Source organism: Bos grunniens, chromosome 2, assembly GCF_055505025.1.
Source record: "Bos grunniens cultivar Pamir isolate PY7600 chromosome 2, Bosgru_T2T1.0, whole genome shotgun sequence".
In the NCBI taxonomy this organism is placed as follows: Eukaryota; Metazoa; Chordata; class Mammalia; order Artiodactyla; family Bovidae; genus Bos; species Bos grunniens.
In genome coordinates this window covers 80,666,296-80,684,699 of record NC_141166.1, presented here as the reverse complement: position 1 = coordinate 80,684,699, position 18,404 = coordinate 80,666,296, and the positions used below count along the sequence as shown (strand labels likewise).

At 36.7% G+C, this 18,404-nt stretch overlaps 1 protein-coding gene across 1 annotated transcript in view; it reads left to right on the top strand.

Moving 5' to 3' along the window:
• Positions 1 to 18,404, top strand: part of LRP1B (LDL receptor related protein 1B) — a 2,178,569-nt gene that overhangs the window by 1,537,066 nt on the left and 623,099 nt on the right. Inside the window, exons 33-35 of the mRNA XM_086368415.1 lie at positions 9,124 to 9,264; positions 15,018 to 15,143; positions 16,214 to 16,345. Of these exons, the coding sequence (XP_086224541.1) occupies positions 9,124 to 9,264; positions 15,018 to 15,143; positions 16,214 to 16,345 (399 nt within the window). The remainder of the gene's footprint in view (positions 1 to 9,123; positions 9,265 to 15,017; positions 15,144 to 16,213; positions 16,346 to 18,404) is intronic.

Here is an 18,404-nt window from a genome sequence, read left to right as displayed (position 1 = left end):
ATCAACTTGGAAATTAAATTACCTGCCATTCTCAGGTTTTTCTCCCTACAATCCTAGACTGCCCCTCGGCTCTCAGTGAGGCAAACCTCAATGTGACAATGAATTGAAGGAATTTTAAGACCGTATCTGTCAGTTCAAGGTCACAAAGTCTTCAGAACAAAATTCAGGGTTCTGTTCTGTGTTGCTCTTCCTCTCACCTCCAATGCCACTTTCTAGATTCTCTGTTTGAGAAAAATAAATAAAAACAAGTCTTGGGACAAAGCACAGCATAGAGACTTCTAGTACCATCATTGTCCTAAGGAATAGATTTTTGCCCAGAGCTTCAGGCAAACTGCAGAAAACTGTTCCTGCACCCAAAAGCAGCTAACAGATTGCATATGCACATAGCCAGTTTTGACTGCCCAGGTGGAAGGGGCGTTCCTTATTTGCAATAGGTACAATGTAAAAATGGAATGGTTCCTATAGAATTATAAATAATAGACTCATTCTGATCTGTAGATATTTCTCTAATCCACTACACTTTTAGTTCTTTTTCTTTACAAGTAAGCTGTCTTTGGCCCATTTTCACCCATTTTCCCTCATAATGTAGTTAATCTATCCTTGGGAAATTGAAAGTTGACTGCAGTTCAATATTTCTAAACATGGTACACAGTGGGCAGTAATAGATCTAGTGATGGAAAGTTAAGTAGGCATCAAATCACAAATGGCGTTTGTGCCATGCCAAGTGGTTTGGCAGGGGAATGCAAGCCACTGTAGAATTTTAAGTGGTGGAGTGACATGCTTAGATTCGCATTTTGGAAAGATCACTCTAGTGTTTCCTCAGCAAAGGTCATCAGGAGAATGAGAAGTAATGGAGTCCTGAGCTAAGGAGTTTTAGTGGGAATGGAGAGGAAATAAAACATTGGGCTAAGCACCTAAGAGACATGGCCCTGGGAGGGTTAAAAAGATGGCCCTCTAGTTTTTACCACAGATGACCAAGTCAGAGACCGTTCACTGTGAGAAGCCGTCTTAGTTCAGAATGTTGTAACAAAAATACCACAGGATGGGATGCTTTAAGTGGCAAACATTTATTTCTCAATATTCTGGAGGTTGAGAAATCCAAGATCAAGGTGGTAGCAGATTTGGTGTCTGGTGAGAATGTATTCCCTGCTTCACAGGCAGCCAGCTGGTCTTACTGTCTCACAGCAGAAGGGATAGAGAGCTCTCAGGGGTGTGTCTTTTATAAGGATACTAATTCCACTCATGAGGGCTCCACACTTACAGCCCAATCACCTCCCAGGGCACCACACCCTGGGAGTAAGATTTCAATATATGAATTTAGCAGGGGATACAAACATTAATTCATACATAATTCTACTGGGAAATAAGTATACATGGGAAAAATAAGATGAATTTTATTTTGGTCATGTAAAGTTTGCAGTGACTTCCTTATATTCAGGTAGAAATTCCTGCTATGTAGTAGCATATATGGGCTGAAGATTAAGAGGATAGTTAGGTATATGAAAGAGATTTTTTGGAGCTCTGAGGGTAAAATTTAGTTACTGAAATCACAAGTGAGAAATCTCCCTTACTCCTCTTCCAATTTCCAGGCAGTAAATGCAATTTCAACTCTTTGGGTTATTTATTTTGATGTTTGTTGCTGTATTTGTGGATTTTTTTTTAAGTTATAGATTTTGCTTATTGACAGGCATTTTATTGCATCCACTCACTTATAAATGATTGAGACAGTTATATGTGCCTAGCAAAGGCCTTGGGACTTAGTGCTCATTTGCTCAGTTGTGTCTCAGTAAAATTATTTCCTTTATTTCTCTCTCTTTTGAGTGCAGAGTTTGGCAATTGTATGGTAGAACCAATTTACATTTATGATATTTATATTAATTCTTTCATAAGTGTCTTCTATATCCCTATTAGTAAACATATTTGTTTGCTAGGGCTGCCCTAACAAAGTCTCATAGACTGGATTTCTTGACAGAAATTCATTGTCTCACTGTTCTGGAATCTTGAAGTCTGAAAACCAGGAGTCAACATAGTTGATTTCTTCTGAGGCTTCTCTCCATGGCTTGCGGGTGGCTATCCTTTCCTCACTGAGTCTTCCATCTGTGTGTTTCTGTGGCCTAATTTTCTTTTTATAAGAACATGTGTCATGTAGGATTAAGATCCACCCTATTATGTGAAAGTGTTCATTGCTCAATCCTGTCTGACTCTTTGTGACCCCCATGGACTGTAGCACACCAGACTCTTCTCTTCTGTTCATGGGATTCCCCAAGCAAGAATACTGGAGTGGGTAGCCATTTCCTTTTCCAGGGGATCTTCCCAACCCAGGGATTGCACCCAGGTCTCTGTCACTACAGGCAGACTTTTACCATCTGAGCCACCAGGGAAGCCTAATTACTTCTTTAATGATTTTATGTTCAAATACAGTCCCAGTCTGAGATACTGACAGTTAGAATTTTAACATATGAATTTTGTGGTGCAGAGTTCAGCTTACAATAGTGAAATAGAGATATTCATAATTGCTTCCAACATAAGAAAGTAATTTTTGAATTTTGGTAATTTCTGAAGATTCTAGTATATTTATATGAATAAGAGTGTAAGGGAAAAAAAGTGATAGAAATATGATTCTAAATAATTACAGAGTCAAAACCAAAGTTCTTTATATTAGAGGAGTTGTCAAAAAAAGAAAAATATTTAAAAAGAGAACATTTTAAGAGGAGGAAGTGGAGGAGATGGCTTTATTTAAATGTTTTCTAAGAAGTAAATTATTCTGGGAGATATTTTTAGGGATATTATTTCCCCAGCCATTTCACAGATATTTAGGGAATTTCTACATCACACTCAGTTCAAAAGAATACAAAGCACTGTGAAGAATACAAAGAAATACAAGACAGGATCCTTATTCTCAGATTTTCATCTCTGGATAAAGAGTCAAAATTAGTACAAGTGAAAAGAAAAGAAAAAGCAGCAATTTCATACAAAACCATATGATGCTGTCTGCAGAGGCTTTGGAATCAATGAGAAAGAAGAGTCAATGTGGGATGTGCTAGTCTGAATTATTGCACTGAGCGTAGGTTGAGACTTGTGCAATGAAGGGTAAGTAGAGTGGAGTGATGTGCAGACAAAAATAGGAAAACCAGAAAGTGAAACTATGCCTATTTTCTTTATAGGACTCATGACAGCCTTCAGTTATTTCTTATCTTTTTTACTGTGGTAAGAACCCTTACCATAAGATCTACCCTCTTAACAAATTTTTAAGTGCACAATAAAGTATTGTTAGCTGTAGGCACAATATTGTATAAAAGATCTTTAGAACCTATTCATCTTCTGTAACTGAAACATTTTATACCTGCTGGACAGCAACTCTCTCATCCCCCAGCCCCATCCCCACTCCTGGCAACCACTAGTCTACTCTGTTACTATGAGTTTGGCTGTTTTAGATACCGCATATGAGTGGAATCATACAATATTTATCCTTCTGTGACTGGCTAATCTTATTTACTATAATGTCCTCAAATTTCATCCATCTTGTTGCATGGGGTGAAATTCTCTCTATTTTTAAAAAGACTTTATTTTGTTAGAGCAGTTTTAGGTTCACAGCAAAATTGACAAGAAAATACAGAGATTTCCTATATTCTCCTTATCCCTACCCACATGTAGCCTTGCCTGTTATCAACATCCCCCATGAGATTATTATCCTTTTTAAAAGCCGAATAATATTCCATTGTATATGCACACCAGATGTTATCAATCCATTCATCTTTTGGTGGACTTTTAGGTTGTTTCCATACATTTATGCTTGCTTTTATGAATAAGGCCGCAGTGAACATTGGAATGTTAATATCTCTTCAAGATTTTGACTTCAGTTATTTTGTATATATACCCAGAAATGGTATTGCTGGAACATTGTTGTTGTGTTAAATCCCTAAGTCATCTCCAACTCTTTGCGACCCCATGGACTGCAGCACTGCAGGCTTCCCTGTCCTCCGTTATCTCCCAGAGTTTGCTCAAACTCATATCCATTGAGTCAGTTATGCTATCTAACCATCTCATCCTCTGCCACCCTCTTCTCCTTTTGCCTTCAATCTTTCCCAGCATCAGGATCTTTTCCAATGAGTCAGCTCTTCTCATCAGGTGGCCAAGGTCATATTATGGTGTATTTTTAATTTTTTGACTAATCTCCATACCATTTTAAATGGTGTCTGCACTGTTTTACATTCCTAGCAACAGTGTACAAGTTTAAATTTCTCCACATCCTTGCATCCTTGCCAGCATTGTTATGTTTTTTGTTTTTGTGTTGTTTTGTTTTGTTTGTAATTTTTTGAGAGCCAGGTGTGATGTGATATTTCACTGTGGTCTTGATTTGCATTTTCCCGATGATTAATGATGTTGAGCATTTTTTCATATACCTGTTGGATGTTTGCTTGCAAGTTTTCTTTAGAGAAATGTTTCATTTATTTGCCCATTTTCAATCAGGTTATTTATTTGCTGTTGCTTTATAGGAATTTTAGGTATACCGTTTCTATGTGTTTATTTCTTGTCTATCTCTCTCACTAGAACATAGGATCTATAAAACATAGATCTTATTCTTTCAACAATACAACACTGTCTCAATTACTACAGCTTTATAATAAGTCTCAAAGTTGGTTATTGTCAAACACTGTTCACTCCCCCCCTGCTTTTTTTTTTTTTTTTGAGAAAAATTTCTGCCAAATATCTAAGTCTGAATAGCCATGGATTGTCAGACATTCTTTCATTGATAAAATGATATCCTTTGAAAACAGTAGCTCATTCTTCCTGCAGTTTAAACTATCTCATAAGTACATTTGTTCAACACAATTGTAGTTCACTATGCACCCATGACCCAAATAATCACGATCGTGTGATCATTCACACTCACCTAGAGCCAGATATCCTGGAATGTGAAGTCAAGTGGGCCTTAGGAAGCATTACTACGAACAAAGCTAGTGGAAGTGAGAGAATTCCAGTTGAGCTATTTCAAATCCTGAAAGATGATGCTGTGAAAGTGCTGCACTCAATATGTCAACAAATTTGGAAAATTCAGCAGTGGCCACAGGACTGGAACAGGTCAGTTTTCACTCCAATCCCAAAGAAAGGAAATGCCAAAGAATTCTCAAAGTACCACACAATTGCACTCATCTCACACGCTAGTAAAGTAATGCTCAAAATTCTCCAAGCCAGGCTTCAGCAATATGTGAACCGCGAACTTCCAGATGTTCAAGCTGGTTTTAGAAAAGGCAGAGGAACCAGAGATCAAATTGCCAACATCCACTGGATCATGGAAAAAGCAAGAGAGTTCCAGAAAAACATCTATTTCTGCTTTATTGACTATGCCAAAGCCTTTGACCGTGTGGATCACAATAAACTGTGGAAAATTCTTCCATAACTGGGAATACCAGACCACCTGACTTGCCTCTTGTGAAACCTATATGGAGGTCAGGAAGCAATAGTTAGAACTGAACATGGAACAACAGACTGGTTCCAAATAGGAAAAGGAATACGTCAAGTCTGTATATTGTGTCTGTGCTTATTTAACTTATATGCAGAGTACATCATGAGAAACGCTGGGCTGGAAGAAGCACAAGCTAGACTCAGGATTGCCAGGAGAAATATCAATAACCTCAGATATGTAGATGACACCACCCTTATGGCAGAAAGTGAAGAAGAAATAAAGAGCCTCTTATGAAAGTGAAAGAGGAGAGTGAAAAAGGTGACTTAAAGCTCAACATTCAGAAAACTAACATCATGGCATCTGGTCCCATCACTTCATGGCAAATAGATGGGAAAACAGTGGAAACAGTAGCTGACTTTATGTTTGTCACTGCAAATCACTGCAGATGGTGACTGCAGCCATGAAATTAAAAGACGCTTACTCCTTGGAAGGAAAGTTATGGCCAACCTAGATAGCATATTCAAAAGCAGAGACATTATTTGTCAAAAAGGTCCATCTAGTCAAGGCTATGGTTTTTCCAGTGGTCATGTATGAATGTGCAAGTTGGACTGTGAAGAAAGCTGAGCACCGAAGAACTGATGCTTTTGAATTGTGGTGTTGGAGAAGACTCTTGAGAGTCCCTTGGACTGCAAGGAGATCCAACCAGTCCATTCTAGAGGAGATAAGTCCTGGGTGTTCATTGGAAGGACTGATGTTGAAGCTGAAACTCCAATACTTTGGCCACCTGATGCAGAGAGCTGACTCATTTTAAAAGACCCTGATGCTGGGAAAGATTGAGGGCAGGAGGAGAATGGGACAGAGAATGAGATGGTTGGATGGATGGCATCACTGACTCAATAGACATGGGTTTTGGTAGAATCCAGCAGTTGGTGATGAACAGGGAGGCCTGGCGAGCTGTGGTTCATGGGGTCACAAAGACTCGGACACAACTGAGAGACTGAACTGAACTGATGCACCCAAAGTACTTTCTGTATGCACAGGATCCCAATTTTGTTACTCAGAATAATAAATAGGCCTGGACTGAACAAAACTGATGCTTGTTACTTTTCAATTAAGGACATTTTAAAGTAAAACTAGCCTTTTTTTTTTTATTCCCTGTAACTTCATGGAAGTAGTGAATCTAATTGTTGCAAGTACAGTCTGATGATACTGGCTATAGGACATTTTATTTATTTGTGGGGAGACTGGGTTGCATGTCATATGGAATCTTAGTTCCCCCACTGGGGGTTAAACCCATGCCCCCTGCACTAGAAGCAGAGTCCTACAACTGGACCTCCAGGAAATTCTCTGTTGGACTTTTCAGACTAATATTTTACTTTTTCTCTTTTCTATTATATTTTCTGTTTGTCTTTTTCATTTGTTTGTTCATTCATTAAATAATATTCTTGCCCTATGGAACATGCCTCCTCATCCATGACTCTGTAAGAGAGAAGACTAATGATTCTTTGCCCAGGATTTTTTATGTGAAGCTAGGATGATCGGTGGCTGCTTAGGATATAACCTTGGCTGTAAACTCTTTCCTGAGACAGGCAGAGGTTTGCCTCCCAGAGTCCTTCAGAAGGGTGGAGGACCTCCAGAAGGGTGTCAGTATTTGCTGTGAAGGAGATAAAAGGGCAGTGATTCATAACTTTTAAAAACTTGTCTGTAGGTGTTTTGAAGGGCACAGTTGCATACTTATGAAAACATTCTGCTCTGTGTCATCCTCTTCTGCCCCCCAGGAGCCAGGACTTTAGAGTAGCTACTTTCTGAAACATTGCTGATTACCTTGGCAGTGGGTTAATAAAACCTAAGTGAATGGGCTACTCAACTTCACCATCATAATCTAAAATCCATATTATATGTCAAGAGAAAGAAGACTGAACTCTATCCTTCTATGGAAGGTGACACTGTAGAAATGAGATCAACAGCCATGGACTCTAAAATCAGTGCTTGGTTCATAACCTTGGGCTGTTATTCATTCCGTGATACTGTGAAAAACTTCTTAAACTCTATTTGCCTCAATGTTCTTAACTGTAAGATGATTTAAAAAGGTCCATCTAGTCAAAGCTATGGTTTTTCCAGTAGTCATGTATGGATATGAGAGTTGAACTATAAAGAAAGCTGAGCACTGAAGTATTGATGCTTTTGAACTGTGGTGTTGGAGAGGACTCTTGAGAGTCCCTTGGACTGCAAGGAGATCCATCCAGTCCATCCTCAAGGAAATCAGTCCTGAATATTCATTGGAAGGACTGATGCTGAAGCTGAAACTCCAATACTTTGGCCACCTGATGCAAAGAACTGCCTCATTGGAAAAGACCCTAATGCTGGGAAAGACTGAAGGCAGGAGGAGATGGGGGCAACAGAGGATGAGATGGCTGGATGGCATCACCAACTCCATGGACATGAGTTTGAGCAAGCTCCAGGAGTTGGTGAAGGACAGGGAAGCCTGGAGTGTTGCAGTCCATGGGGTCTCAAAGAGTCAGACACTACTGAGCAACTGAACTGAACTGAACTTAATAATACTAGTACTTACTTTATGGAATTGTGAAGATTAAATGAATTTATCTATAGTGTTTAGAATTGTACATTGCATAAAATCAGATTTAGAAAAAGATAGTTATCATTAATGTCTGTGTTATTACTCCTTTGGTAGTACCTGAAACAAAGCTTTGGTTCAGTCTAAAATATCCTGACATTTGATAGAATAATTGTACCTTGAAGGTAAAGACTGCATTGTTATTATTTTCTTCCCTGAGTTCAATAACCTGACTCAGACTTCTTGGTTGGAATTGATAGTAGTCTCAATTGTCTTGTTGAACATTATTGTTGAAATAGATTGTTCAATACCTTTAAAATTATGAACTTGATTTAAAATTATTTCATTACCTTAAATGTTTTAATGCACCAAGAGTAGACTCTTAGAATTCAAGTTTTGGAGACAGAATGACCATATATATGAATTTGACCAAGGTAGTTAATCTCTTTGAATCTCAGAAAATAATAATAGCATCCCTATAGTTTTGATATGACAGTCTGACATACTGTAATAACAAGCATAAAAATTGACTACAGTTCTAGCTACCTGGCTAATTTTAATCTGAGGCACATTGTATATTCTCTATTACAAAGTAAACATTCAATACCAGTTAATAGTATTCATTTATAAAATTTTGGAGAAATGAGCATGAACTGTACAAAAAATAAGTCACTATAACTGTGAAGAATCCAATATTGTGGAGTACCAGTGATTAAAAGCTTACATGCTTTATATAGAACTTAGAGAACAATCTTTTTCACAGTTTAGGTATTTTGTTGGATTTTACTGTTCATTTACAGATACAGTACAATACTACTATAATCATGGTTTAGATTGTAAATAATAAAATCTGTATTCCATATTCATTTGAACTATACCTTTACTTATATCATGTATTTTTTAAGAAAAAGAAAAGTTAAAGTCAATAATCTCTAACTGGAGTAAAAGAAGGAAAATTTAAACAATAGAATGTACTGTGATAAGTATTTTTAAAAGTAAAAGTGATTGTGCTATTTCCCTTAGAAACAGAGTTTGGGAATTTAACCAAAGAAATCAGAAAGCATTAGAGTTTAATAGTTCTTTAATATTATTTAATAAGATGATTATCTTTTTCATTAAAAAAATCTTTTCATTTTTATAGATAAGAAACTGTGGTGGGCAGACCAAAACTTAGCTCAGCTGGGAACCTGCAGCAAAAGAGATGGAAGAAACCCCACCGTTCTAAGAAATAAGACTTCTGGGGTTGTTCATATGAAAGTGTATGATAAAGAAGCTCAGCAAGGTAAGTCACATGGTAATGAATTTGTGCTGCCTTTTGAATACATAATTATTCATACAATTTTCTCAAGTCAACAATTGATGTTTCCTATTTTCCTCCTAATAAAAAAAGGGGGGAGGGAGGGAGGCAAATACTGCTTAATACTGCAGAAGAAATAACTTTAACATAAGGTGTATAGTCAGCTTTCAAAATGTTAGCAAAGCTGCCCAAGGAACCTGAATTTGTCAGGTCTTCAAAGAGGTCTATTCAGCTCTTGATTTAAGAATACGAAAATAATTTTAAAATCCCAGCAAAATATATTCAAAGTATAATTATGCCCAGAAAATGGATGAACTAAGGGACTTCAAATGGACTATGTTGATACAAGCATTTTATAACCAAAAGCACTACATTGTTTGGCTCTAAGCATTTTGCTTTTTTGTTTCTCCTTTTCCAAGTGGTATGCAGTGAAATGGAGTGAGAGAACTAACAGATGGTTTACATAGGTGGACTTGCCACATTGCCCAAATGGCAATTAGATTAGAGATGCCAGGCAGTATGGCCCCACACCTGCTTGTTTTTTCTTAGTTTTTGGTTCATGATCCATGACATTAGCAGGACTCCCTTCCCAGAAAAAAAATATTCTTCTATATTCTACTGTCTTACTTATATCGCGGCCATGAAAATACTTTTGTTCATATATTTTTCTGCTTAGGAAAAAATATCCAGAAAACTTAAAAAGATTTTTATCTAACAGATTTGGGCATGTAGACCAAAGCAGATAAGGGTAGAGATAAGAAAAGTGAACCAAAAAAAAAAAAAAAATTTTAAGACAATAAAAAAGAATAGTGAACCAAAGGGTGCACTAATTCTGAAGACAGGTGACAACAATCAAGCAGGCAGAATTAATTTATTGAGAGATACCAAATGAAAATCATCCTGTACATCCAGAAGCAAAATGAAAACCAGATTCAGGATTGCCTCTTCTGAATAGAGTATGGGCCAAATTTTAGTCTGGAATCCTTTATTGCCAGTAGTAGCATGGAATGTATTTTTTTTTATCAAGGAAAAAAATATTTTTAAGAAAAAAAATTACTTTGCAAAACAATCTGATTACTGAGATCTATTCATGGTTGAGATGACGCTGACATCCAAACTCATATGCACAAATCTGTATTTATTCTCTGATTCTTTTTTGTTATTGTCTGTAATAATGAATGAGTGTTTTCACTAGGAATTATTTAATAGAAAAAATTCTGAATCAAAATAAATGATTTTACTGACATTCAAGCCTTGGAGAATAGATCATATAACTGGAAATAAAATACTGGTACTCAATAAATAAAATATGATTGCATTTTTATGGATTTCAATACAATGTATTTGTTAAGTGTAAAAACTTACAGTATTGTGATAAATTTAAGTTTATAGTCTACACTGAATGAAATATATCTGAAAACATTCAACAAATGTAAAATACAAATTAGAAAAGGGGAGATTATATTTCCAAACATTAAACAAACATGTATTTACTTCTTCAGAAGAACACACACATACTTTGTTGAAAATTGTAAATTAATAAAATAGTCCATTTTTTGTAGATACAGTTGCAATGAAGTTTCTTGGAAGAAAAATTCAGTATATTATGCTTGTCTCACATTGTTCATTTTAACAAGACCCATTAATCTTTTAAGGATTTGATTCTATAGGTAGAGCTGGGGCTTCCATGCACTGTGAAAGTATTTCCAAACTGCCCAGGACCTCTAACACTTAGAAATTAATGGTATGATAATATTAAACTTAAAATACTGTTTCTACCAGAGAATATGCTGATAAAAGCATCTGTATTAAAGACAACCCCATTAACAGAATCATAGCAGGTAGTTTAAAAGCTTCATTAGTATGAAATATGAGCAATTTAGGACTACTTAAGGTGTTAACAGTACTACCACTTCAGATTTCAAAGTACAATTAGTTACTTCATTTATCATTCTTGATACAGATCACTGGAGAGCTGAGACTTCTCCTTAGCCAAGTGGACTTTTCTAGTTCCACTAGTGAATTGAGGAATGAAGTTTGAACATCTATATCACTGCAAAATATTAAGCCAAAGCACTTTTTCTAATGTGCTAGATATTCACAGCCTAAATTATTCCTTAAAAAAAATCTCTATTATTTTCTGCATTAAATTTATGTTTAATAGGCAAAGATATTATTAAAAATTATTTTTATTTTACTTTTTCTCTTAGAGACTAAGCAAATAATATACAACATGTATTATTACTGAACAACATTATTAGCATAGTGAATTTTATTATTTATAAAAATAATTATATCTTATTGCATATTTCTATTATTATTATGTTTTAAAATACACAATCACAGAAGTTCCTTTTTCTTCATTCTTCATGCATTTTGGATATCAAGGTTATATATAACTCTGTATTTTCTTTTGTTTTTATAAATAATTCTCTAATCCATTATTCTTTATTTCTTTAATTCCTTTGTTTCCTCTGCTGTTCATTTGTTTTTTCAAAATTTATAGATAAGTATCACTTGTCAGATTTTCACTGTTCAATGGTAGTTGGAAAAAAATCTATAGCTAAATGCATATTGCTATAGATTGGCATTGTGTTAATATACATTCACATGTTGCTCAGTCACGTCTGACTCTTTGTACTGCAGAACACCAGGCTTCCCTGTCCTTCACTATCTCCAGGAGTTTGCTCAAATTCATGTCCATTGAGTCAGAGATGCCATCCAACCATCTAATTCTCTGCCGTCCCCTTCTCCTCAATCTTTCCCAGCATCAGGGTCTTTTCCAGTGAGTAGGCTTTTAGCATCAGGTGGCCACAGTATTGGAGTTTCAGCTTCAGCATCAGTCCTTCTAATGAATATTCAGGGTTTATTTCCTTTAGGATTGACTGGTTTGATCTCCTTGCTGTCCCAGGGACTCTCAAGTGTCTTCTCCAGCACCACAGTTTGAAAACATCAGTTCTTTTGTGCTCAGCCTCCTTTATGGTGCAACTCTCATATCTGTACATGACTACTGGAAAAACTATAGCTTTGACTATATGGACCTTTGTCAACAGTGATGTCTCTGCCTTTTAATGTTGCCTAGGTGTGCCATAGCTTTTCTTCCAAGAAAGCAAATGTGTTATAATTTCATAGCTGCAGTCATCATCCACACTGGTTTTGGACCCAAAAAATTAAGTCTGTCAGTGTTTCCACTGTTTCCCAGTCTATTTGCCATGAAGTGATAGGACTATATGCCATGATCTTCGTTTTTTGAATGTTGAATTTTAAGCCAGCTTTTTCCACTCTCCTCTTTCACCCTCAATAGACTCTTTAGTTCCTCTTCACCATCTGACATTAGGATGGTGTCATCTGCACATCTGAGGTTATTAATATTTCTCCTGGCAATCTTGATTCCAGCTTGTAATTACTTCAGCCAGCATTTTGCATTATTACTCTGCATATAAGTTAAATAAGCAGAGTGAGTGTATACAGCCTTGAAGTATCCCTTTCCCAATTTTTAACCAGTCCATTGTTCCATGTCTGTTCTAACTGTTGCTTCTTGGCCTGCATGCAGGTTTCTCAGGAAGCAGGTAAAGTGGTCTGGTATTCCCTTCACTTTATAATTTTTCTACTTTTTATTGTGATCCACACAGTCAAAGGCTTTAGTGTAGTCAATGAAACAGAAGTCGATGTTTTTCTGGAATTCTCTTGCTTTCTGTGATCCAACAGATGTTGGCAATTTGATCTCTGGTTCCTCTGCCTTTTCTAAATCCAGCTTGTACATCTGAAAGTTCTCGGTTCATGTACTATTGAAGCCTAGCTTAAAGGATTTTGAGCATAATCTAGCTAACACGTGAAATGAGCACAGTCGTGCTGTAGTTCACTTAACAAGGCTGTCTTATCTCTCCTTACTATTCCTTGGAACTCTGCATTCAGTTCGGTATATATTTCCCTTTCTCTTTGCCTTTCACTTATCTATTCACATGCTTCCTATAAAATTAAATAAGTATTGGGTCAGTATAGAATTATTATAGATCTATAAAAATAATTGGCTCATCACTAAAATAGAAATAGAGCTGAAAGTTCATCTTATTATTATGTCAGCTTGGTAAAAAGGGATAAATCAATTAATCTTTATTAGTTTATAAAGGAAACAAAGGTAATCATTTCAAAAGTTCAAGGCAAATCATAGTATGTGAATCTACGTAAGAACAACTGCCAGTTATGGGAAATCAGAAAATGTCCCAGTTGAGCCTATTTCACACTTCAAAAATGACAGAGCATGTGACAGGTTTGATTGAACAATTAAATCCCTTCAGACTATCTTGAATTCAGGAGATTAGAAATAATGAGCTGCATTGGTGTTTTGAATTTTCCATAGAGCACTATTGATATACAGCTTTCATCATGTTTTGTAATTCTCATTGGATTTATTGTACTTCATATCAGTGTTTGAACATCCAGCAAATGTCATTGCATGTCCTAGAATAATAAAAATGTTATAAAACTGGGATATTTAATGAACTTGCTGGATAAGATTGTAAATTACTTACTTCATGCTACCAGCTTTAATTAGCACATTGGGCCTAGTAAATTCAATGGAACATCTTTATAGAATGCCTAACTCTGATTAACTGACTAATATTTGTTATTGCTACAACACAGGAATAAGGAAAATTAATATGCCAATTAGTTAGATAACTCTTATGGGTGTGTTTAAATTTATTTTGGAAGAATTATGTTCCTTGAAATGGTAAGTTAGTTCCTTGCTTTTAAGAAATATATATATATATATATATATATATATATATATCCTTACTTTTAATGGTATAATCTTTGAGTAAGTAATATAAATTAATAACTGTTTATTTGATTCAGTTGGATCAAGTATTCTTGAAAATGAAGTAACTGTAGAGTTGAAGTGAAATTTAGAATTTAGAAAAGAGATTTCCTGGTTTATGTGGCCTTAAAGTATTAGAGTCTATGACCACATTCATGACACACCCATTGCCTCTTACTTTTCTGTCACTGTGAATTCTCTCATGTATCTCACTTTGCAAAATATTAATTATTAATTATAGTAAATATATATTTACTAATATATAATTGACAGCTGGTTAAATGTATAGTGTGTTGATTTAATATTTTTTATATCGCAATATGGTTACTACTGTAGTGCTAGTTGTTACATCACATAGTTATCATTTCTTTTCTTTTAGTGGGAACAGTTAACATCTAGTCTATTGTCATTCAGCTGCTAAGTCATATCTGACTCTTTGCAACCCCAGGGACTGCAGTATACCAGGCTTCCCTGTCCTCTACTGTCTCCCAGAGTTTGCGCAAACTCATGTGGATGAGTCGGTGATAACATCCAACCATCTCATCCTCTGTTGTCCCCTTCTCCTTATGCCTTCAATCCCTTTCCCAGCATCAGGGTCTTTTCCAGAGTCGGCTCTTTGCATCAAGTGGCCAAAGTATTAGAGCTTCAGCATCAGCATTAGTCCTTTCAATTAATATTCAGGTTGATTTCCTTTAGAATCAACACTCTAAATTGATTATAGTATTGTTTTCTGTAATCAGTATACTGTGCTTTTTATGGAAAGACAGACTTCAACCATAATCTGCTACTTCAAATTATTTGAGGGAATAAAACATGATACTAACCAATATGAAGCAGCAGCATTTATAAATCAGTAAAATCATGTTTATAAACTTTTCTTGATTTTTATGTTTCTTTTGTTTGTTTTTCTACTTTTCAGGCAGCAATTCCTGCCAACTAAATAATGGTGGATGTTCTCAGCTTTGTTTACCAACATCAGAAACTACAAGAACTTGCATGTGTACAGTGGGATATTATCTCCAAAAGAACCGCATGTCATGTCGAGGTATAAGGTTTTGAAAATCTTATCTCTAGTGCATTTATTTCATCGATACAGTTTTTAGGCAACCAGAGTCAGCTTTATCTTTGTTTATTGAGGTTACCATATAATTTTTTATTCTTTATTTTGTTAACATGATGTGTCACATTGATTGATTTATAGACATTGAACTATCCTTGAATCCCTTGCATAATTAACACCTGATCATGATGTATGATCCTTTCAACATATTGTTAAATTCAATTTGTTAACATTTAGTGAGGATTTTCATATCTACACTCATCAGTGATATTGGCCTATCATTTTTATCTTCTTGTGGTATCTTTGCCTGGTTTTGGAATTAGGGTGATGCTGTTCTCATAGAAATAATTTGGAGGTGTTCCTTCCTATGGAATATTTTTTGGATAGTTTGAGAAGGATACCAAGATCCCTAAAGTGGCTGCTGCCAGACTGTCAGTCCCCAGGGGGCTTCCCAATTTCCTCCTGCTTCTCAAGGAGGCTCTCCAAGATCACCAAGCGGATCTGACCCAAGCACCTTTCAAACTACTGTCTCTTGCTGGTACTGACAATATGTGAGATTTTGTGTCCACTCTGTAAAAGAGAAGCCTCTGTGTCCTGTATATCTTTGGCTCTCCAAAACAAGTTCAGCTGTTTTTCAAACTCAGCTTTCTGGTGGCTTGTCTTTAAGGGCAGGATCCTTGGGCTGGGGAGCCCTGTGTGGGGCTCAGACCCTTCACTCCTTAGGAAGCACCCCTGTGGTTGTGAATCCTCCACCTCCGGGGGAGTAGGTGTGTTTCCTGACTGACAAGACCATGTCTCTGTCCGTCCTACCCATGTTTTTGTGATTCTTTCTTTATATATTTATAAAGATATAAAGGAAAAAGTGGAAAATCTTTTCTGATAATTTTTAGAATGTTCTCATAAGCAGATGGTCTCTAAGTAGTTGTAATTTTGGATTCCTTTGGGAGGAGGTAAGTTCAGGGTCTTTCGACTTTGCCATCTTGATCCCCCCTCCTGCCAATGGAATGATTTCAATATTAAATATTCATTTTGCTTTTGTTTTCTTTTAAATTTAGGTATAGAGTCATTTCTTATGTACTCTGTTCATGAAGGAATCAGGGGAATACCTCTGGAACCAAGTGACAAAATGGATGCTTTGATGCCTATCTCAGGAACTTCATTTGCTGTGGGAATAGATTTCCATGCAGGTAAATAGCTTTTTATTCATAATTTATGTATGGTATTTTGATTTATTAAACATGATGGAAATAGGACCTTTCCATCTGTACTCTGATAGTCAAGATGAGGAATAAGGAAACAAATCAGAAGTGAATTTATAAGCCTTACACAAATTGTTATAAATATGTTTTGTCTGAAAAAGTAAAATTTTTCTAACATGTAGCAATATAAAAATGACATATTTGTCACTTGGTTGCTTTGTTTTTACTTTTTTATGTTTCAAATGGCATGCTTACTTTTCTCCAATGATACATATTAAAAATAAAACACTTTAGCTTATATACTTAAACATATATATTTAAAATATTTTTCAGAATGTGATTATCTATTCTAATACAGGTAGCAGCAAATGAAAATGTTAGTCACTCAGTCATGTCTGACTCTTTGCAACCCCATGGATCTTAGCCCACCAGGTTCCTCTGTCCATGGATTTCTCCAGGCAAGAATACTGAAGTGTGTAGCCATTCCCTTCTCCAGGGGATCTTCCCAACCTAGGGATCGAGCCTAGGTATTGTAAGCAGATTCTTTACTGTCTGAGCCACCAGGGAAGCCCCAAGAATACTGGAGTCCACATAACTGAAACAATTATAAATGCTAAGCCATTCTGTATTACTTTTCAATACAGTAGCTATCATTTTAAAGTCAGAGTTTAACTTACCTTTTTGTTTTAGCAAACAGTGAAAGAAAGCAGATTGGACGCTATCATTTTTCTGTGGCTAATAAAGAGTATATTGTTGGGGGCCAGAGTGAGGCACTCGGCCCGTGGCAAAGGTCATGAGGAAGGAGGCTCGACATACGCAAAGGCGGGATCGAGCCTCAGGAGTCCCCCTGGAAATCCTCGAGCATCTACCCCCATAACCAGAGCCTGCCTACTTTACTACTTTGTGCTCATCTACACCTCTGACTTTACGGGGGGCTGTCCCCCACCACCTCTTTCAGAGAAGGAGTTAACTTAGAGCTCCAGTTAATAAAAACTCCTGGGCGTGACAAGAGTGTTTTAACCTACAAACTCCTCTGAAGGTTCTCTAGCCTGCCTGACAGGCTCGTCCAGCCACATGTGACTGCTCACAGCCTCCCAACCGTGAGAGGCACGAGATGCTTTAAACCTTCTAAAAACAGGTTCTTTAGAAAAGTTAGAAAACTATTAGTATAAGTATAGTGGGCTGATTAGAAATTGTATTGGTGAAGGGTTTTTCATTTGTTGAGCCAATGTTTGTTGCTAAGTCTCCATATCCCCTGCCCTTACACACATTAATGAATATATAGAAGAAATAAGTATTAACCTTTGATATTAATCACGTTAGACCTTAGGCTAAGTAAATTCTTTCCTTAACTAAAACCCACTACACCCTCACCCTATAGGAATGTAACTTTATTTGGGTGGCGTCTGTTTTAAGAATAATCACCCCTGGAGAAATAAGTGTCCTGGTTGACTGACCGCTGTCACAAGGAGAGGGTCATAAATTGTCAGCAGGCCCCCTGGCCAGAAGATGTTGTAACACCCCTAAGACCTCTGTATACATTTGTATGAAGCACCTGACTTTGATAAAAGTCAGGACTGCTGACCCCGTGTAATTTTTGCATAACATCTCAGTGTATAAAAGTAGACCATGGAAAATAAAGAATTGGGATCAGTTTCTCGAAATATTGGTCTCCCCATGTCGCTCGCTCTCTCACTCTGGCTGAGTCCCCATCTGGAGCTCGGAACCCGCCATGCTTACTAATTATGCCTGGGCTTCTAAGATCCAACCGGGGAGGCCTCAGTGTCTCCTCTCCTTTGGGAGAACGGAAGGATGCCTGCGGCCTAAGTAAGTGGTGCAAACTTCTTGTCTTGAAGTTTTATTGGTTCCCCCGCATAAACCAAGCCAGTCAGCCTCTTTTTTCCACTGAATTTTCCTACTGAGCTATCCTCATTCTATTACTCTTTATATCTCTAATTAATATCTAATTGAAACTATTGTATCCTGATCCTCGCCGACGCCGTTCCCGCTTCGCATACCCTGGATCAGCCGGGGCTGGACCCCGGCA